Raw genomic sequence first — 23,687 nt, forward strand, 5'->3', positions numbered from 1 at the left:
TATCTGAATGCACACATGACAGTGAGTCAGAACAGCTCTGAGAAGAGAATGTTTAAGACAAACATTTTAAAGTTCCTTTTAACAGACATATTTTGTCTTCTACTAATAAGTAACATACCCCTTTGTTTCATAAGCATATTGTAATTATGTTAACCACGGTTACGGGATTTACCAGCAGAACTGTAAGCATCTAATAACATATCCTACAATGACAAAACAGGAGATGCTTTATCTAGGTTTTCATTGCTGACCTACTGATTCACATTCAAATTACCAAGTTATTTATAATATTTCCAGTCGTTCTAGTCAGAGTTATTTTTAATCTCATGTATTATTTTATAGAGTCATATGCATTAGTATTTTGCTTGACTATTCCTTGTCACTGGAGTACAAAGTCTGTCTTGGTGAAGGAGAGGAAATTGATAATCTTCTCTATAAATTAAATAACTCCATGTCAGGGAAAGACTTTTGCTTTGTGTCACCAGAATAACCAAAATAATAGAAGGCAAAAGCAAGCAGGAGGAGTTTCTACCCTGTTCTGGACTGAGTGCATCCATTATTTTCCATTCAAAGGGATCTCAACAGGCTGGGGGGACAGACTGGCTGGAACTTCATGAAGCTTAGCAAAGGCAAATGCAAGTTTCCATACTTGGAATGGAATAACCACATGCAAGAGTAAAGGCTTGGAGCTGACTGACTAGAAAACAGCTTTGCATAAAAGGAGCTGGGGGTCCTGGTGGACAACAAATTGAACATGAATCCACAGTGTGTTCTTGCAGCAATGATGCCTAACTACATGCTATGCTTTAGAAAAGCCATAGCCAGCTGATTGAGGGGGAGTGGTTATTTCCTTCTGTGTGACATTTATAAGGTTGCATCTGTACCCAGCTGTAGTTTCCCCTGTAAATGAAAGGCACTGACCACATGGTAATACACTAGCAGAGGGCTATTAAGATGACTGGGGACTAGAGCACAGGATGTATGAGGAGATGCTGAGAAAGCCAGGTTTGTTCAAACTGGAAATGAAAACTTGAGAAGATGGAGGTAATTGCATTGTTCCACTACTCAGTGAGTGGTTATAGAGAACATGGATCCACGCTGTTCTTGGGGGTGCACAGCAAAAGGATGAGAGGCAACAGAAGCAAGTCAGAGCAAAGGAAAATTTAATTATATGCAAGGTAGTAATTTTCATAATAAGGGTGGTCAAACAATGGACCAGATTGCCCAGAGAAACTGTGGAAACTCCATTCTTGGAGATATACATTCACAATTACACTGAACAAAGTTCTGGACAACCTGATCTAACTTGGGAATTGGGTCTAACCTCTAAATTTGTCCTGCTCTTAGCAGGAGTTTGGACCTTATTCCTTCTGGAGCAGCCTTCAACCTGAGCTGTTTTATGAAGTTGTTTAATATCTTTATCAGTGACATAGACAGTGGGATCAAATGCACCCTCAGCAAGTTTGCAGACAACACCAAGCTGAGTGGTATGGTTGACACACCTGAGGGACGGGATGCCAAACAGAGGGACCTGGCCCCTTGAGAAGTGGGCCCATGTGAACCTCATGAGGTTCAACAAGGTCAAGTGCAAGGTCCTGCACCTGGGTCGGGGCAACCCCAAGCACAAATACGGGCTGGGTGGAGAATGGATTGAGAGCAGCCCTGCTAAGAAGGACTTGGGGGTACTGGTGAATCAAAAGCTGGACATGAGCTGTCAATGTGCATTTGCAGCCCAGAAGGCCAACTGTATCCTGGGCTGCATCAAAAGAAGCATGGCAGGTCGAGGGAGGTGATTATGCCCCTCTACTCTGCACTGGTGAGACCCCACCTGGTGTACTGCATCCAGCTCTGGAGTCCTCGGTACAGGGAAGACATGGATGTCTTTTCATTTAGATCAGACCTGTGTCTCCCCATGCAGAATTTCAGAAGAAGGTAATGAAGTCCTTCCACGTAAGGACTTTAAATTTTAAAATCTTAGGTAATATTGCTTTATGAATAATTATACTAATGTGATTAGCTTATCTGAAATCAGTAAGACTACTTATATGTAAGACAGTTTGCAAGATTGTGCACCAGCTGCGTCCTTCTGCCAGTTCAGCTACATTAGAGCAGATTTTTACTCATGGTGCAGCACAGCCTGTATTACCTATTAATAGGAAAATAGGTTTTTGAACTTCCTCTGAAAGAACAAATCTTTTTTTTCTCTTGCTAAGTGAATGACAGCTTTGACAAAGACTGCATTTACTCCTGAAAATTCCCATAGAAACTGTTTGTCCACAAGAAAAAAAAAAAAATTCTGGCTTTCCCACTCAGGACTCCCTCATTTTTAAAATACAGCAATACACCGTGATGGACACTAATAAACAGTAGAGAGACACAGCACTGGTCTCAGCCACGTGAACACTACATCTGAAAGAGGAGACACACAAGAATGGCTGATGTGCCAAGGTGCTGAATGACAGCCAAGTGACTGAAACTTTTAATGTCCGTTTCCTAATGGCTTAGATAGGATTGCACACAAGTCGGTCCTGTCTGCCGATGTATTGTTTCTCCCCTTCATCTTTAATGATAATGTAACAGAACAATAGGTAATTTCCGTGAACAGCTATTTGCTGAGCAATCATAATCTCTGGGAGGGAGGGCTAAGACTACGCTGTCTCTTCACAGCAAGAAATGAGGGAACAGAACAACACTCAGGACCTAATTTGCACTCTAATGGAAGACAGTGGAGTCTTCTTAACAAGGAACTAGCACAAAACATTTGTCATTGCAGCTTTTATAATATACCGAGATTGCTTTCTGCTGGGGAGGGTTCATAAAAACACGTATGTGCATACACAGTCCTGCACTTTTGTGAAAGGCAGTGCAAGCATTCACATGAGATACTGTGTAGCAAACACCTTGCATCGCCAGGGAGCCACCAGGACCAGCCCCTGCCGCAGGGACGGGGAGCCGGCAACATGGTGGGCAGGGGAGGGGCCTCCCCAGCCAGGGCCCAGGCCCAGCCCGAAGCAAGGCGAGCAGGGCAGGCCCAGGGGCAGCAGCCAAGGCCAGCCCAGGGCACCAGGCAAGTCTGTGGCGACACGGCAGGTCCGGGGCCAAGGCGGGAAGGCAGTCAGCCGGCCAGTGCCCAGTGAGGCACTGCCCCGGGACAGGCGGGCAGGGCTGGGCTGAGGCCAGGCGGGGTGTCAGCCTGCGGGTGTGGACCAGGACCAGCGGGGCCCACGGCCAGGCCCAGGCACCATCGCACCTGCCACTCGGCGGGAGCTGTAGCTGTGGGCCAAGCACTACAGCCGCCACCGAAAGCAAAGGTCTCCAGACCACCTTGCTCTGCAAACAGAGGAACGTAACCATTTATACACAAGAGAGAACGACAGCATGTTTTGTGAGGGTACTGTCTGGAACCCAAAATCTAACAAAAAAAAATTAAAAAGACATGATTTAGATGATTACAACGGTGACATAGGAGAGGCAAGTGTGAAACCTCTGTATGACCCTACACCGAAGGCTGGGAACCGGCACAGAGCCTGTGGCGTGTGGTAGCTGATGAAGAGGAGGGTTGTATAAAGTGTTTGTAAGAGTAGAGGGGAAACGTGCCTATGGAACAAGTAGTAGTGTATGCCTGGCATCAGGGGACGAGGCAAAGAAGTTGCAGCAAGTCCTAGAAAAAGTAGAGTATGGAAGAATGGTAAACAAAGCATCTGACAGCATAGATCAGAGAAAATGGAGGGATGCAAAGAGCTTCTATGACCTCTTCTCTCCTCTGTGTCTTTTAAAAGCCTTTAAGCTTGGCTAAATTTGTGAGAGTGTTTCATCTTCCGAGATTACCCAAGTGATTACAATGTACTATTTATACTAAGGCAGTACTCTGAAATCCCAGTCAAGGATCATGAACCCTACTCTGCAAAATGCTATGTAAAATGACAATCCGTATTCACAGGCCACATATCCAAGAGTACATAAAGGAAAAAATACAGCGGGTAACTGGGACTTTGGATGCTTTTAGATTTCACCTCAAGATCTCACATATTCCGGGTTATGTTTAGAGAGGAACAAAAAATTATATCTGATACGCCACCTTCAGAATCTAGGTTTTATGAATAAAACATGTTCATATAAAATGCACTAAATAAATTTTAATAAAATATAAAAATTATACAAAATATGTTTAACATTCCCACCCACTAAACGTACCCTTCTGATTCTGCTTTTGCACATGCAGAAACCCAGCTTTCAACATTTTCAAAAAAAGGGAGCTCTAGTGTTCAAACTGCCGTATGAGCACAGGTGGTTCAGGAAGACTGAGTTTTGTGCTCGTAGTTTGCCTTTTTCATAGCCACATCCTATTACCTAGTAGGATATACCAGTCCTTCTCAGGCCCATAAAGGAGATTTTTTCCTCTCTAATTTGGCTAATAGCAAAAAAAGATAACAAAACAAACAAAGATTAAGAGGTAATTTGCTATGTGGTGCATAGCCAGGTTAATAAAGAGAACTCCTGCTGGTAGCATGTTCTTAGTAAGGAATGCACTTCATTTAGCTCAATTACCTCGACCAAGAAAATTACCGTGCTTATTAGTGCTTGCCATCCACTAGTTGCAACACATCAATTCACCAAGCAGATGCATCTTAGAGAAACTATGTCCTATCACATGAACAAAATCTCAGCACCCTGGTGAAACAGACCCAGTATCAACCCTCTGCAGAGTATCCAGAAATCCTTGATTACCATAGGAACACCAGGGACCCGAAAAGATGACACTCATGGCACTGAACTCCAATTGACTTGAGATGAGTAAAACAGGGCCAATGCTGGGCACTTCTGAAAAGTCCCAGTTTAAACATAGTTACAAGCATATTTTACACAGAGACTAATACCTTTCCTTGGTTGTTTCCAGCTAATCACTGCAGTGCTTGAAATTGTAAACAGATGGAACGCATCCAGTACATTTGCTAAGCCTGACTGAAAAGACATTAATGTATGAAAAAAATCAAAATACTTTTCTTGGCACTTATATTTCTTCTGCTTAGGTCTTTCTTTCAGAGCTTGTCACTTTTAGTGCTTGGATTTTAATTTCTGCAATGGCTAAATTGAGAACCTGCAAATTAAATAGAAAGTTGATGGTGTGCTGCCTGTACCAAAATGGATTAAACTTGCTGTAATCGTTGCTGAGATGTATTTTCCTACAGCCTTTAAATTCTATCCATTCTGCGGGATGCAGTTACCCATGCTATTTAATGCCATTCACTCTGCACGACAATCAAGTATGTAGCCTGAAGTTAAAAAGGTAGCGAATTTGGAATTTTTTCCTTGAAGACTAAATGAAGCGAGTAAAGGGACAGGAACGTCATTATAGAGTCTGAAATGCTGCTTTTTTTTTTTTCTTTCTTTCCTCGCATTATTTTAAATTATATATTCATAATATTCATATATATTTATTTCTGACTGTATAAATGGGAGAAATTCTTTTTTTAGAATATGTAAGGAAACAAGGGTATAGTTTGTCATACTTTGCCACTGATTTATTTCTTTAATTAAACATGTTTTGTGTAAATCTTCAAAAGTAAGAAGATACCTTTTTTTGTAAAGGAAGAAATTATAATTTATTAAAAATATAATTTCTGCTATTATATGTTGAGTTAATTGCAGGGAAAAAAGCAAAGCAATGAGCATCGTGACAGGTACACTAGTGTGTGTAAAAGAATTGCACCATACAATTGTAAATATGTCAGTGTCCTTCATAAATCTAAGAGACAAATAAATCTAAGTCATAAAGCTTATTATCATTTAGTAAAGGAAAACAGATTATTTCTTCATGACTAGTGTAAGTATTCATGTCTGTAATAAATCTTGTCCAATACTTTTTATTAAAATACCCTATCTTCAGTTATTTACTCATTTTCCAAGTATTAGCTGTTTAAAATTAAAACATTCCATTTTGTGCAGCACAAGAGAAGAACAGAGGAAACAGTGACAGGTGGAGATATGAGGATCAGATGAGAAGCCAAAGGGGCACTTTATTCAGTGTCCTGGATAAATGATACTCGAGAGCAGATGTGTGATGATCTGTTGTCCACGGGGAACTTGCCTACTTTGTTGCTGAATTTGGAAAAGAATGTGGCAGGAGCCTGCAGAAGGGGAAAGGATGGTCTTAGATAAATAGTGGTAATTGAAAGTCATCTCATGGGAATAGGTTCTTTCTCCCTCTCACCAAGTTTCTTTGTGATACGAGCAAAGCTACATGAAATGAGTTCCTGCACAAGTGACTATATAGCAGTTTACCACTAACGAAGGTAGAATTGCAACAGAGTTGGTTGCACAGAGTTAATTTTATATAATTAGCATAAGCAACAACGTACATGGCATGAAATTCAGTATATTGTGAACTTCTGCCAGGGTTCCTAATAGTGGAGCCACTTCAGTTGCCATGCAAGCTGAATCTATGCCACCACTTCCTTCTCTTTTACTTTTACCCTTGCTAGTTGAATTAAAGCTTCCTGAAGCGTATATCAGCTAAATGATTCTTATTCAGGTACTCACACCTCTGCACACTGAAAATTATAAAATTAACTAATATTCTTAGTCATCATACAATTATTACCCTTTTCCCAAATCTTTTTCTTTTGCAAAAAAAACACTGATAGAAAATGAAAATGTTCAAATAGTCAAAAAGTAAGATAAGAGGGACTATACGTTTTATCCCATGTTCACAGTGGATAGGACAAATTGTACCAAAAGAGATTTATGTTGAGTAAAATACTAGCAATGAGGCTAGTGAAGCACCAGAATAAATTCTTTAGGAAGATTATGTAATAGCAATCACTAGACATATTTAAGAACAGATTAGACAAGAATCTGTCAGGAACGGCACAGGTATACTTCATCCTGCTTTGAACTGTGGCGACTAGGATTACAGGATGTCTCAAAGTTCTCTACAGTCGTATGCTTGTGTGATTTTTTTAGGATCTGTATGAAAACAGATGAGAAATGAAAGCATCTATTGAAAACTAAGTTTTTCAAATTTGAGAAAATTCATTGCAATTTTTTTTTTAAATTCACTATGGGAAATATTATAGTGTTTTCATTTTAGCTTTTTATTCCCTGCATATTAATAAAAACTGAAGAATAGAAAGTTTGAAGAAGGATTTGTGCTGTGCTCATGAACTCTGTACAACACTGGATCGTACTCTGATTAAGACATTTTTTTCCTTAGTCATAAATTATTATATGCTTATTCAAATAAGCTATGAGTTTGCATTTAAATGTGTTTGAATGTAACAGATGTTATGTCTATATGATAAGAAATATCTTTAAAAATTCATGATAAAACAGGTGCCCCAGACAGATTTGATCACTTACAGATAAGAAAGCCCCAATGACACAACAGCACCAGATAAGGAAATAAGTGAGGCAAGACTGCCTCACTTATTATCATACGGTTCTTTCTTGGAATATTATACTTTTGTTCTAAAGCGATTAGTGTCAGAAATGATGCTGCCCTTATTTTTTCCATCACAGTAAATATCCAATACCATTAAACAACTTTATATCACCGGTGACATTAAAGAAAGGTGATTTTTCAAAGTTAATTGATACTTTCAACATTCATCTTACTTTCTTTTGCATAGTGCATACTGCAAAATTACTAATTAAAATAAAGTCTTATTCACATTTTAATCTGGTACCTCAGTGAGAGTTCCATGTGTTCAGCATTGAGATAGACTTCTTCTTTGAGAGTACTGTAAAGAAGATTAGAGGATTCACAACCTGTTGTGATTGAATAACTAGGAGGATTGTCAAAGAAGCTGCTGTGACAAACCTTTGAACTAAACAGGAGGAATGTCATGCAGCCTAGATGATTAGATTTCAGTCTGCCCTGCATCAGGAAGTTTGTTCTGAGTCCAATGCCAGTAGGTAACTCTGAAAGACAGTGGCTTCCTTGAACATTGTTGCTTCTATATCCATTTTGCAGTATGAATACAACATGAGATCTGGGAAATGGATGATCTCTGCATTTTATTTCAAGAACACTTGCTTAGGGCCAACACGAGCATAATTTCTGTACAAAGACTCTGAACTAAGGAAAAGTCATGAATTCCAATGGAAAGTTTTATTTACATGGTATCCACATGAAGCTTATTAATGCTTATGGCCTATTCTTGCTTCTATATATAACCAAAACCAACCCAAATATTATTATATCACTATGTTTAAATTAATGAAATATGCAAGAAAATAGATAGTAGGACAAAAGTAACATCAATTTAAATTTAAATTGCATTGTGAAGAATAACTCAATCCTAAAATAGAATGGGAAAAAAAAAGTATTTTATTCTTTTTTATTGCAAAGAAAAATTAATATACTGCCAGTATTTCAAAACATGCAGCAAATAGAGAAAGACATAATCTTCTGGCTCACTAAAGATGGGTCTCTCTCAAACACTTTCCCTCTTAAAAGAAGAGATGATGGGGCAGAGGCAGATACTTATTTCAAGACTGCTGATGAAAATTAAAATTTAATTAAGAGCTTTTTGAAATTCCATGGGATCTAATGTGTAAACAATTTGTTTCAAGACTCTAAGATAATACATTTATCTTAGAAACTCACTTTCTTAGTACTTGAATCATAGAATCATAGAATCATAGAATCATTAAGGTTGGAAAAGATCTCTAAGATCATCAAGTCCAACCCAACACTACCATGCCCACTAAACCGTGTCCCTAAGCACCTCATCTACACGTCTTTTAAATACTTCCAGGGATGGTGACTCAACCACTTCCCTGGGCAGCCTCTTCCAAGGCCTGACCACTCTTTCAGTAAAGAAATTTCTCCTAATGTCCAATCTAAACCTCCCTTGGCGCAACTTGAGGCCATTTCCTCTTGTCCTATCACTTGTTACTTGGCAGAAAAAAACAACACCCACCTCACTACAACCTCCTTTCAGGTAGTTGTAGAGCACGATGAGGTCTCCCCTCAGCCTCCTCTTCTCCAGACTAAACAGAACCAGTTCCCTCAGCCGCTCCTCATAAGACTTGTGCTCCAGACCCTTCACCAGCTTCGTTGCCCTTCTCTGGACACACTCCAGCACCTCAATGTCTTTCTTATAGTAAGCAGCCCAAAACTGAACACAGTATTTGAGGTGCGCCCTCACCAGTGCCGAGTACAGGGGCACAATCACCTCCTTACTCCTTCTGGCCACACTATTTCTGATACAGGCCAGGATGCCATTGGCCTTCTTGGCCACCTGGGCACACTGCCGGCTCATGTTCAGCCGGCTGTCAACCAACACCCCCAGGTCCTTTTCCTCTGGGCAGCTTTCCAGCCACACTTCCCCAAGCCTGTAGCGTTGCATGGGGTTGTTGTGGCCAAAGTGCAGGACCCGGCACTTGGCCTTGTTGAACCTCATACAATTGGCCTCAGCCCATTGATCCAGCCTGTCCAGGTCCCTCTGCAGAGCCTTCCTGCCCTCCAGCAGATCAACACTCCCACCCAACTTGGTGTCATCTGCAAACTTACTGAGGGTGCACTTGATCCCCTCATCCAGATCATTGATAAAGATATTGAACAGGACCGACCCCAAAACTGAGCCCTAGGGAACACTGCTCGTGACCGGCCGCCAATTGGATTTAACTCTGTTCACCACAACTCTCTGGGCTCGGCCGTCCAGCCAGTTTTTTACCCAGCGAAGAGTGCACCTGTCTAAGCCGTGAGCCGCCAGCTTCTCTAGGAGAATGCTGTGGGAGACAGTGTCAAAGGCTTTACTGAAGTCCGGGTAGACCACATCCACAGCCTTTCCCTCATCCACTAGGCAGGTCACCTGGTCATAGAAGGAGATCAGGTTGGTCAAGCAGGACCTGCCTTCCATGAACCCGTGCTGGCTGGGCCTGATCCCCTGGCTGTCCCACACATGGCTTGTGAGCACCCTCAAAACGAACCGCTCCATAATCTTCCCCAGCACCGAGGTCAGGCTGACCGGCCTGTAGTTCCCTGGATCCTCCTTCCGGCCCTTCTTGTAGATGGGCGTCACATCGGCAAGCCTCCAGTTGTCCGGGACCTCCCCAGTTAACCAGGACTGCTGGTAAATGATGGAAAGTGGCTTGGCAAGCTCCTCCGCCAGCTCCCTCAGTACCCTCGGATGGATCCCATCCAGCCCCATAGACTTGTGAGTGTCCAGGTGTTGTAGCAGGTCATTAACTGCTTCCTCTTGGATTATGGGGGATTTATCCTGCTCGCTGTCCCTGTCTTCCTGCTCAGGGGGCTGAGTGGCCTGAGGATAACTGCTCTGACTATTAAAGACTGAGGCAAAGAAGGCATTAAGTACCTCAGCCTTATCCTCGTCCTTGGTGGCAACATTCCCCCCCTGCTCTCCTTTTGTCATTAATATACTTGTAAAAGCATTTTTTGTTGTCTCTCAGACAGTGGCCAGGTTGAGTTCTAACTGGGCTTTTGCCTTTCTAATTTCGTCTCTGCACGACCTAGCGAGATCCCTGTACTCTTCTTGAGTTGCCTGCCCCTTCTTCCAAAGGTGATAAACTCTCCTTTTTTTCCTGAGTCCCAGCCAGAGCTCCCCGTTCAGCCAGGCCAGACGTCTTCCCTGCCCATTCTTTTTACGGCACATGGGGACAGCCCGCTCCTGCGCCTTTAAGACTTCCTGTTGAGATTTTTGGTAGTAGTAGACCCAGTGATACCTATACAAGTTAAGTCACTCATTCACTTTCCAAACCTTTATATATTTCAAGTTTGTTTGCTGAAAAGGATTTCCTGTCGTGCTGCATCCATTCTCTTACATTCTCGGGAATCACTGCCTACAATAGTTTTCATGATCTTAGGTAATATAATCGTGAAGCTTGTCATGCTTGTTTCAACTCCTACCCACTCATATTAGAAGGCTGTCTAGAATCCCAGTCTTTAAAGGCTTAGAAACTTTCTTCAGACCTTTAACTCATACTAATTTGTGGTGTTTCTATTCACATTTATTCTTACTAAAACACTGTTCCTCAACTCAAATCCCTCTTTTTCCTACATGGTTCTCCACCAAAATTTGAATTTATAGACGACAATCCTATTGCCTCTCAATCTGTTCTGCTATCCTTTTTAAAGCCAGGTTCCCAGTAGCCTTGATCATTCTTAGAGCTTTTATACAGTTTCCTACGTGAATTCACCTTTTGAGTATAGCTGGTCAGAATAACTCTCACCATTGGCTTATATACCAATATTAGTGCTTCCTTCACTGGCAATATGTCAGATGCATTCTAGGGTTACATTTGCACTAGTGTTTTCCATAGCCAGATTACAGTATGGCTCATAGGCACCTTAATGTTGACTAAAACACTTGGATATTTATCCTTTTGTCATCTGCAATCGATGATCCCAACATTTACAAAAGAAATTCTTACGATTTGTTTCTAAATGCATGTCTGCATTATGTAGCATTAGATTTGTTGTTGTTTTTATTACTCAGTCTAAATAATTCAATTTTTCCTGTATAGGAATCAGTCCTACTTTTTAATCTTACAAATCCAATGTTCTATCAAATCGTTAGCACACTACTACATTTTGTACCACTGTCATTAAAGAAAATATTAAAGCTCACTCCTAAAAATCCATAAGCTTCCTGTGCTTATGGAGAAGGATAGGCTCCTTTCACAGGCAATTCAGAGCAGAAACCTATCTTAGTAATTCCGAACCTCTCCTCAGAGAAGCCTTCTATTGGCTATAATGGGAGCATAATCAGAATAACTAAAGTTAGCTTTTTGGAATACCCCTGTTCCTGTACCAAGCAGATGATTAACATTTTTTTTTTTCCTGTTACAAAGAAACATTAGGCTTCCTAGTTATTTAGGGTATGTGAGCTTAGACTTGGACCTCGGAACAGATAGAAGATTCTGGTTTCTACAACATTACCCACACTGGGATTGTCAGCACAATTTGAGGATGTGTTTTTGAATCAATACCTTTCATGATGCCTAGAACCACATTTTTCTATCTATCTCACTGAAATCTTTCCCAGGTATACCATCATATTTTATGGACATTTGTAGAGCTATGCATTGTCACATCCTTCTGAAAATTGGTTACTTGAATTAGAGATTCTCCATAATTTATTCAAGACAACAAATAATTATTTTTTTAAGACACAGGTTGTAAATACGATCATAAATCATAATGTCAGTGCTCAATAAAAGCATTAAAAGTTCTATTGCAAGATCAAGAATTTTATTTCCAGATAGATAGGAGAAAGTTTCTTAAGTGCTGCAAAAAGAAGGGTTATAACTGAAATCAGCAAAAAGCAGTATGGATTTTTTTCAGGCAGCAGCATACATTTATGAAATACATTTTCTCAGGGGTCACCTAGTAGATAAAAGATGGAGTTGAACTCAGGTATTTGGTGTTCATGGCTAAAAAGCAAGGAAGAATTAAACTCTAGATTGCAACGTAGAAAACTGTAAACTTGATTTATTCTGAAATAAGCTATTGCATTTCTTGATCCCTGTTTTGTTTGAACTCTTAACACAGAAAACTTCAAAGCCACAGTACTTAACAGATGTTACATACATTAGCACACTCAACACAGTGTTTCCATGGCCTGTTCTTTCAAGGCCATTTTCTTCAACTATGCTATAGGTGTTTAAATCTTTTCTTTTGGCATGGGGAGAATTAAGGCACTGTAATTTTATTCACTAAACAAACAAGTGAAAACCTACAAGTTAAAAAGATAAAACCTAGAAATTAAAAACTTAAGAAAACGACATTATTATTATGCTTCTATTGTTACATATGTTGCTATTGTTAAACAAAATATGTTTGAGGTAATAACAAAACTGTGTGCTTAGTACATGAGTTGTGGTCCTGACTTTTTCACTTCCTAGGCCATGTGAAATTATTACTTCTCCAGGGAACAAACATTTCCGTTCTGTAAAGGACTATACAGTGTAGTAAGTAATATAGACCTAGGCCTATTCTAACATATTACACAAAGGTCAGAGATAAATTTGCTTAAAGAAAAACATATCAGCTTAGAGACAAATCCTAGCACTCAGCACAGATAAGCACATGAAACAGAAGGCAAAGTATCTTTCTGCCCAGCTAAGCAGTGTGTTACTAAGGGACCAGATTTACCTCCGACTGTGCAGATCTGCCCCTGTACGGCATAAACTATTCATCTATGTAACACAGGCAGAGACAAGCCAGGAATTGATCAATATCCACAAGTTTGATCACCCTCTGAGAGCTTTCATACAGAGAATAAAAGAGAAAAGAGCCAGTATGAAATCAATACAGTCTGTAATTATAACTGTGAGGTGAGAATGAACATAATTATGGATTCAAAATGAGGCATTATCTCCTTAACAGAGCATGCTAAAAGCATAAGTCAAACTAACCTTTCTCACAGACACAAGATCTGAAAGTCTGAGGAGTAGCAAACCAGAACCAGAAAACATTGCAATGTAGTATGATGGACAAATTAAAATTATTAAATGTGGTATCTTCAAAGAGAATTACCTTAGCAGGGTCTCTGACCTGGAAAATGTACTCTTGTTCCTGTCGGCTGTCATGTTCTGCTGGCAGCTATCTGTTTATGTATATGAATTTATAAAGCATATATTAATAGTGTTGATAAAAATTTACCACATGAAAGAGCACACACATAGTGAAAGAAACACCACCAAAGGGAAAAGAGAGAAAAAAAAGAGGAAAGCACCTGAACTCCTGAACTCTGCCAGGGAAATGATCTCAGGCCAGTCAGGAGGTGGTGAGCCAGACCCTAATTTCCACCAAGAGTGCTGCATGCGGTGAAAGGATGCTGCATGGCACTGGTGTCCCACATTCATTGCAAAGCACCACCTAATGCAAGAGACGGAGTGAAGTTTGAACAGGCTTCATTAGCCAAGGCAATTTAAAGTGCATCTCCACACGAAGCACAAGTACAATACACATCTTCAAATTAGCAGTATTCAACATGCAGCCTCCTCCATCTGTATTAACCAAAGAAAATTTAAAGTAAGCATTTCGTTACTAGAAAATAATAGAGGAGGACATAATGCAAACCAAATGAGAAAAGTAGGGTAAGGAAAATCAATTTCTCATCAACTGTGGGGCAAATAACTTTAAACAAATTCACATGGTTTCTAATCAGTACCAAATAACAACATGGTTCCTTTGGGCTACACTGCAATGATAAAGCACCAAATTTATGATAGAGGAGACTTTAACTTTTATTGGAAAGGCTGTGAAATAACAAGAAAATCCCACGTATCTTATAGCTTATCCCTAGAAAGCAGATAGAAGAGGCCTTTGGCATGACACTCAGCTAATGCCCTGAGCGAATATAGCAACAGCGAAGAGTAAGAATTATTTGAAATTCTTTGCATAGAAGCTGAAAAAGTAATTGTGACATGTTAGCTGAAAACAAAAAAGGATTTCGTTACACTGCAGATGGCCTGAGCAAAGGGAATATGTGACACAAAAGGAACTGTGATGAGATTACAAAGTATATCAGAACTGTTTGATTAATCTCCTGTCTGGGGAGTTTTAAGAAATACACATTACAGCAGACTTAAATTAGAGGAATTATAACCATATACTTCCAGACTTCTGCTTCTTCTGCTTCTAACAGCTTATCTCCATTTTATCCAATTTTATTGCTGAAGGATTTTCACATCCTTAAATCCTTCTTCCTTGGGCACCGTGATATGTGTTCTGTCTCCAGAAAACTGCTTCTCAAAAAGCTACATGCATCCCACTCTGACACTCTCTTTTTTTAGTTACAGTTCCTTCTGTTAGGAACATCAAAGTAGGTTTAGGTCTTGAGGAGACATGGTGTTTATTCAAAGATCACTTTGGAGTGTTTTTAATTTCTTCCCTACTCAAGATGCTGTCATACCACTTTCCCTCTACTCATCTTTGGGAAGGTCTTCTCAAGAATTTGGAAATTTCAGGCGTGCCTCACTCTTGGTCTGCTTCCTCTCTTGCTTTAACATCCACATCCCCATGGTATTTGGGACAGAGCTGAAGAACTGACAAGACAGAAAGAATGAACAATTCTCTGCTGTACTCCCTGTATGGGGCACAGCTGGCAGAGTTTCGGTACAGGGGTGGCAGCTGTGACCTGTGTGGGAGGAGGCATTGAGCTGCCCTGTGCCAGTCACAGCCATTTCCAGACAGCTCTGACACCAGTGTGTGACATCAGCTGGGAAGTGTTGAGTCTAGGATACAGAAGAAAACCCATATCCTGGTCTCCACATAGAGGAAGTCCAAATGCATGGCCCAGCTGCCAGCTGGGTGGTACTCCAAAATAGCCCCAGTTTGCATATTCAGACACTAGCAAGTAATTGAGGATGAAATTTCAAAAGAGTTGATCAAGAAACACCTTCAGCTAGATTTTTTAGTTTTGGTGCAGAATGTGAGAGTTCAATTGTCTGAAAATGAACAGTCCTCAGGTTTGAAGAAATGCTGTGAGTGCCAGAATATCAGCTCAGTGTTACTGTGACCCTGAGTAAACATGCAGGGGGGAACTTCTTAGTGGAAACAGAAGCAGCTTCAGCAGGAACACCATTGTTTTGCTTCCATTTGGTAAAACATGCATTTTTTTACCTCATATTAGCTGATATCCATTACAAAAATGAGATTAAATCAATTTTTCCAAGATTAGGAAGCATGAAGTAAGCATAGTCTCTCCTCCCCTAGCTGTACATCACAGTCTTTAACTCAGTTATGTCCTGTCATCATTAGGATATTACCATATAATAATGAGCACATTTTTACGCACAGATGGTAAAAGCGTGCTTTGTATCTTAGCGAATACACAGGATAAGCTCTAGGCCTTACATAGCCACAGTAAAACTTGGCGAAAAGCAGCAATGGAAAGTCGTTAGTGTAGCGGGCTATACAGAGCACAGGGTGCAGGACGTCCTCTGCCTGAAATATCGTGTAGACTGCTGGCACATGTAGCCAGCAACATCAGTTGACATAAGCAGGAAGCAAGAGCAGTTAACTTAGGTGTCCACATACTGTGAATTAAGTGATGTGAATAAGCACTGTGGCCAATAAAGATCCAGTCTTAATGTCTGACTTCTGCTCAGAAGTAGAATTAGCGCTGTTTCCTTCCAGTGCTTTCCAGTACATTAAGCTTTTTTTCTTTTGTTTTAATTAGCGCACAGAAGCCAAGACCTTCAGGTTTCCAAACAAATGAGTATGCTGATGCCCAACTTCAAGAGATTGTCAGAAAAATGCGGGAAAGGGCAACAGTCTATAAGGAAAAGCTGCAAGACCCAGTGCTGTCCTCCCCTGAAGGCAGTCCCACAGCTTGTAAGTGACTCCAGAAAGAGCTGTGCACTTGCTGAGTTTAAAGAGTAAAATTATTTTTCACAGAAAATACATTGATAAAATTTTCAAGTAAGTATAGCGTGTTTACCCACATAAATGGATCAGTTTGCACCCGTTGAAGTCAACTTATACTTATTAGTTTACAGTAAACCAGGTCCTTAGGTACGAGCTCCCTTTGAACCGCATCACTAAAGCATTTGGGGAAAAAATCTTGGGCAATGTCTAGAATCATCTCTCTCAAGTAATTTTTTATATTTTAAAATAGTTCCCAGATATGTTTATTCATGGGGATGAATCTGAAAAATACGAAGAAACATACATATCTTATGAGTAGATATTAGTCACTTGAGATTAGATCTGCTGTGTAAAAGTAAATAAAATTTTAGCCATGGCAGCAGACACACTGAGGACTCTAAGTGCATGTTCGATTAGAGCAAACTCATCCGAAATTAATTAAATATTTACTTTTAACAAAATATGAAACAGAAAACAAATACAATATTTTCCCTCTTTAGAGGAAAGTTTGACTTTCTTTTTCTTTTTGCAAAGAATTGAGTGTGGTGATTTTATATTCTGACATTTTTTAGAAGCTGTTTATTGCTTATCTGTTTTTTAATAAGCTGGAAAAAAATAGTGCCGGAAGTATTATAAACTATACTAGCTGATAAAGGAGTTACTTTTTTTTTTTTTCATTATTTCTTTGCTCATTGACCTTTTTTGTTCTCTTTGTAGAACTTACAAACATTTCTTTCCTAAATTATTATAGATCTAGTTCGCCAGTTTACTCTGGAACTTTGTGCCCTACTCAGAGGTAAAGCCACCAGAATTAATGGGATAAATGTGTGGACAAAATTATCTGGTCCAAAGATGGAGGAACGGGGCTCAAAGGAGTGCCACAAGACTTTTGTAAGCCTAGAAACAAACAAAACCATAGGCTTCCCATTAGTTTCACCTGCTGCATCTTGCATATCAGTTCTCAGGAGACGGGAGAGATCAGCCCGTGGCACAGACATCTTTTCTTATCTCCATCCTAATTGCATGCATTATTTGCAACAGTCATGTAAAGAGAAATGCCCAGTTGCATTAATGAATGCTGAATTATGATTTACAAAATACCTTATTTCTTGTCAGTCTTTTATGGCATTAGTTTTGGGCACAACACAGTAATATATATATTGCACTCTGTAACATAAAATGCTCTGTTCTTTAATAGAAGATGTACATGATTATATCAGTGGTGATTTTATTCGCCAGTCTGTTTTCTAATGCATTCAGTATTATAATGAATTATAGCTTTAGTCACTGCCACGTGTTTTTAAATGAGTTTTTAACATGACGAGGCTCTTGTACATGTTAAAACAGGGTGTAATAATTGAGCCATTATTAAAATGTCACCCTTTGCGGCATTCTATGTGGCTAGCACCATCAAAGAAAAAGCCTCCACCCCCACCAAAAGAAGAAAAAAAAGAAGAAAAGAAAGAGGATGCAGAAGCAAAGCCAGAGGAGTATCATTACTGCGATATGCTGTGCTGTAAATTCAAAAAACCTCCACTGAAAAAATACATGGAGTATCTGCAGCTACCAGACAGCATAGACTCATACACAGGTAAATTAAGAGCTATGCAATAGAATGGGGTAAAGGCGTATCAAAGTGACCTAGTATTACATAGTACCTGTGAGCCACCATAAGATCCACATTCCAGTTTGCAACTCAGAAGGATGCATAGATCCTGCCCTAAAGAACATTTATTCCAGCCAGGGAAAAGACATGAAAAGTGACAACAGTTGTAAAGATGGTATGCACAAAGCTGGTATGCAAACCAACCACAATTAAAACCCAAGACTTATGATTCTTGGTCTAGAATTTGTCCCATTCATTAGGAAACATTCCCAGAGACTGCAGTAGAATAAATATGTCTAAAAGAATGAGAAAAGATTCTAAGTTCATGCCTGTAAATTCAATGTTTTTTCTTTCAGATCGCCGTTATGTAGCATGGCTCATGCTTGTGACAGTCGCCTATAATTGGAATTGCTGGTTTATCCCCCTTCGCTTCGTGTTTCCATATCAAACCCCAAGTAATACAGTATATTGGTTTACCATAGACATCATTTGTGATATCTGCTACTTGTGTGACTTACTGATTTTCCAGCCCCGAGTGCAATTTTTAAAAGGTGGAGATATAATAGTAAGTATTGGAAGTGGGATTTCCATGCGTAGTAGTTGTGTGTTAAAGTACATTATAGAAATTCTTTAATCTTTATTTAATTTTTTTTCCTGCTATGTCAAATCTATGTAACTTCTTTATTTATCAAAGGATACCTATGCTTTTCTTCACTGACCTTCCATTACCCTATTTTGGAAGAAGGAAACATATCCATTGTCTACCTTCTTAAAAAAAGAAAACACAAATTTCAAAGTAACAAATGAAAGCAGTTGGTATAGGCATAAAGCTCTTTCTCACCAGGAGTGCAGCTTCACTGGAATCAGTGATTATATGACTATGTACTCATACATGTATGCATGTGTTTGTGTGTTTGTATGTTTGTGTGAAACTTTCAGCTTTCTATTCACCTTGTGCAAGAATCATGGTTGAAGACAATGCATATTGTGCTAGGGCTGGACAAGATATATGTGTTTTGTTACAGATTGTGAGATTGTGGTGGTTTTTTTCCAAAATCAGAGCAAATCCTGTAATTTCAGGATGCTTTGAAAATAATTTATTTGAGATATTTTATTTTGGGAAAATATGTACATTCAGTTTTGCTTGCTTTCTTGCTACTATTTTTGTGTTATCTTTTTATAGAAAAATGCAAAATAAAACTCTAAGCAAGTATCTGAAAAAAGGTAAAAGCTTGCCTTTAACATATCAAAATGGCATCTAGAACATTAACTTTTCTTTAAAATCTTCCCTACTTTTGATTCTTTAACTTCTTATAGAAGAAAACCTAATGTGGAAAAAAATGAGTTTAAATAACTTCAGTGTAACACTACTGTGCCCAACAGACAGAAAATTCAGAATTGTATATCCTCAAATGTAATTTGGAACTAGCTTTAGTTCAGTGCTTTTACATAAAATTTTACATATTGTGCATACAAGATATTACTCATAGCTTTACAGAGGAATCTCAGATAAAACTGTGCAAAATATAGTTTGTGTAGATACTAAATGCAGTGCAGTGTAATGTATTTTTCCATGCCAAGACATTCAGTAACTGGCAATATTGCCTAAATCCTACAAAACTCAAGTTTTATGAACAAGGTAAAAACTCTAAAGTAGGAAGCTTACCTTGTATTTCCCTTGAAGCTGATTGTACAATTCATAGATTTTAGTGCATGAAGAGATCATCTACTGCCTGATCTCCTGCATTTACTTTAATGCTTAAACTGATAATAGTGAAAAGTTGGCATGGAAATATCCTTAAGAATGTAAAGCTATTTTTAAAGTGTCCCTGGTACAAATACAGAAAGTATAATAATAGATACATTTCTTTAGATACTTGTGATTACCCTTTCTTATTAAGGTATTAGCATCAGTTCCCATGGAAAGCAATTTAAAAATAAATAGCTAATCATTACTAATGAATGCAATGTTATTATAATGCTAATAATGCTAGCATGTTAATGCTAGCTTTCACAGAGCTAATTTTGTACAGCACCATCAGAAATGTTCTTTGCATTTTTCTTGGAACACTGAAGTCGAATGGAGTTTTTGGCCCATTTTGAAGGGGTTTGGGTCAAGCACCAACTGGTACAGATATCTTGAGAGGAAAGATTTGTGGGAAAAATGTAACATACTTTGCTAGACCAACAGCCAGACTTGGAAAAAATCAGACAAACCCCAAACCTGATTTTTTCAAGTAGGTCTAATAAAATCTGGTCTAATGTAAACTGGTCTAATAAAAGTACTACTTCTTCCTACAGATATTTCTCCATTCATACTTTTAGACCATCATTAACATAACTGTCATCATCCCTACTATCAGAAGAGAATTATTATTATTGTCAAGTAGCAGAGGCTCATTCTTGACATTCTGTTCTTGACTATGCCTTTTTCTCCTTTCGTTACCACTATAGTCAGACAGAGTGGAACTGAAGAAATTCTACCACAGCACTATGAAGTTTCGGGTAAGCAGATCCTGTGTTACTGATGTCAATATGTAAGTTCTGGCAGCAGGATTTCACAGAATTTTTTTCATTCACTGAAAATCACTGTTGGTTTAAGAACATCACCAGAAAGCATTGTCTTGATGGCATGTCAGTGCTCACCAGTTGAAGATTGCCATCTTCATTAACTGTAAAACAGAATAATAATAAATGCAATTATAAATATTAATTCTGAATAATAATAAATTAATAAAATAGATTTAATAAAATTCTCTGGTTTGATGAATTTGTGTGAGGTCATCCCTGCACACACTGAAAGACAATAGTACAGTTTGCCAGAGATTCATTAAACAAAATAAAAAGTCTTGAAGTTAGATGGTAACTATTCGGTGAACTCTTATGCGTGGTACTGAATAGGTCATCACTCACATAAGTAAACAAAAATTCAAACTAAGATTTTTGATGCTCATTGCACTTTGTAAAAACAAAGATGCATTTGGTTTAGGAAAATTTTCATTTTGTTCCTACATACTGTTTTTGCCAACAAAGGATAGGTAGTCTATTGAATTCCTGATGCACATGCAGCTCTGACACTGGGCCCACATCTCTGAAATCTCAGTTATTGCCCCCTTCTCTTCTGTAAATACTTTTGCACCTGCCTTGTTTCAGAGTTAAATTTGTCTCAGTGACTGTGGTATCACTACTTATATACTTGAGGTTAAGCTATCCAAAAGTGCAGGATGTATACTGTAAAAGCAAGTGAGTAGGACAGAGTCAAACTCACAGCAAGAGACCTAAGTGGATATGTATGGTTTTATTTTAAGTTCACACTTGTAGTATGTTTAGTGCTCTTGATTTCTGCAGAAACTAATGAGAGTTGAGTGTTCTCACCACATGCAAGATATAGATATAATCTGGGAATTTGTCATACAATTAAGTACTAATTAACAGTTACTGATATTAAAGCACTTCTGACTAAATTTTGCCTCCTCTTAGACATGTGTCTGAGAGAGGGAGGGAGGCCATAAACAGCTGTTTGTCCTCAATCAATTTTTTTTTGTTTGCTTTGCTTTTTTCACAGAGTTCAGGTATTAACTGCATCTTACTTGCATGGAATAAAAAATGAGTGCTGCAGGCTAGTTGCTGCCAACACAAGTTATGTCTCTCAGGGCTAAGGCATTTCTGATTACAGTGAGATGAAGCCTACAGTTCCACATCTTTCTTTTGTTCCCAAATGATATCAGCAACAGAGCAAGCATCACAGGATCTTTAAAAAGGCAAAGCCAAATTTGCCACAGCTTTTCTTCTCTCCACAGAATTCTTGGAAAGAATAAAATAGGCAGATAAGACGAGTAATCACACAGTTGATGTACTGCAGGCAGATGTTGAAAATCTTAGTGAGATAGGAAGGAGAAGCATGCAAATATAACAAGACAATATCTACTAAACTTATCATCCTATTATGAATCTGTTGTTTGGAACACACGGCTTCTGCAGGTTGTAAGCAAGCAGTCTAATTCATCTTGTTCCCCCAGATTGCTTTAAAACCAGGCAGCCTGGTTTTAAAAGCCGTAGGGCTACTAAGAAGTTCTTGTGGAGTTCTCTCCCCACCTCTACTCACCAGCCACATGCCTACAATTTTAGTTTTGCCAGAACAATGATTGAAATAAAATAATGTATTAGTAATAAAATGTCTGAGATACTGTTAATAATCCCCATGAAACAGATGAAAATCTCAGGCACAGAGGACTTAAAAGCAGGGCAGAACAAAGCTGTTGGTGTTTTCAAAGAGATAATTTTGCCTGCCAGTACTTTGGAAGTTACGGGTTTAGCATGCTCACTGTTCAAATATTATACTCAATCATGATTCAATCGAAGTAGGTTTTTGACAGCAAGTAAATGCATTATGATTATTGTGAAGTTTAAATTGACCTCTCTGCTCTTCAACAGCTTGATGTGATATCAATATTGCCATTTGAAGTTTTATACTTCTTCTTTGGATTTAACCCAGCATTTAGAGCAAATAGGCTGCTAAAGGTAAGATTTGTGTTATTGATGGATGGCTAACTACACACAAATGTTTTTACACCCAACGGAAAGTTGTTTATAATATTTAGGAATATGAAATTTAGAAACTGGAAAATATCTACAGGATAAGCTACAACATCAGTAAACAAACCAAGAAAAAATACAGGATTTAATCTAGCCAAATGAAGCCCTTATTCTCATATTTTTCTTCTGACTTTATTATTTCCTACTTTCAAAAGGTGTTTTTTGATTAAGGCTGGTTTGTTTCCATTAGTTAAATTAGATTAATCTTAAATTACTTGTTTAGTTTTCAAAGATAAAAAAAAAATAATTTAAAATCACTAATTAATGCTAATGTATTTTCCCCTTCTGTTGGTAATGTCAGGCACTTAAAAGCAAGGGAGGGAGTTTTAAGGACAACATAAACTATACACAGCGTATTTAACAAGCATAAACCCACTTTTGTTATGGGGTCCAAAGACATCTGGAGTTGTGCACTGAAGGGGCTGAGAAGGGATTAGACAACAGCCCTCTCCCTGAATTTCATGGTACCTAGCAGGCCACTCTGTGGCTAAATACATTCCCCTTCACACAAACAATATGTTGACAAAGAACTGGCTTTCATTTAAAGTTGGAGGGGGAACAAGAACTCTGAGAATAAGATGGGGTGCTCTTCACTTCACTTTTCAACAAAACTTCAAAATTCCATAAATCGGAACCAAAACAATATGAAGGACTGAGAAGTTAAACAGTACCTCATATTAGGCAAACAGACCTGTACTGAACAAAAACAAAGAAAAAAGCTACATGTGAATGTTAAGGGCTATCACTAAAGGTAAACTACAAATCATTAACAGGAGGAATTCGATACAGCAGCAATTGTTACTGCATGGTATCATCTAGTATGTGGTTGTTGATACATATGATCACTTAGTGAGAATTACTGGAATTTCAGAAAGAGTAAAAAGGGATTTTTATGCATGTAATTCTCTCTGATAAAGTTGCCCAAGCAATCATATATGTTTGAGGAATTGAAGTCATTAATCTGCAGCAGTCTGACCTAAACAGCAAGGTTATTTCTATAATCAGATTAATGGGACACTCAACACCCAAAACAATATTTAACTCAATTTTCATCTTTGCTTTGCAGTTCAACTTTTAGTTAAATGTTTAAAGAAAGTCAGACTACCGAAAAATCCATTATTTTCAAAATGTGTATGTGAACTA

General features: G+C 38.7%; 1 protein-coding gene across 1 annotated transcript in view; it reads left to right on the forward strand.

Annotated features, from left to right (window-relative positions):
* Positions 1-23,687, forward strand: part of CNGB3 (cyclic nucleotide gated channel subunit beta 3) — a 74,583-nt gene that overhangs the window by 22,615 nt on the left and 28,281 nt on the right. The window contains exons 4-8 of the mRNA XM_075141547.1: positions 16,155-16,309; positions 17,748-17,933; positions 18,305-18,513; positions 20,403-20,453; positions 22,383-22,469. Coding sequence (XP_074997648.1) covers positions 16,155-16,309; positions 17,748-17,933; positions 18,305-18,513; positions 20,403-20,453; positions 22,383-22,469 — 688 coding nt within the window. The remainder of the gene's footprint in view (positions 1-16,154; positions 16,310-17,747; positions 17,934-18,304; positions 18,514-20,402; positions 20,454-22,382; positions 22,470-23,687) is intronic.

This window comes from Calonectris borealis, chromosome 2 (assembly GCF_964195595.1).
Source record: "Calonectris borealis chromosome 2, bCalBor7.hap1.2, whole genome shotgun sequence".
Taxonomy (NCBI): Eukaryota; Metazoa; Chordata; class Aves; order Procellariiformes; family Procellariidae; genus Calonectris; species Calonectris borealis.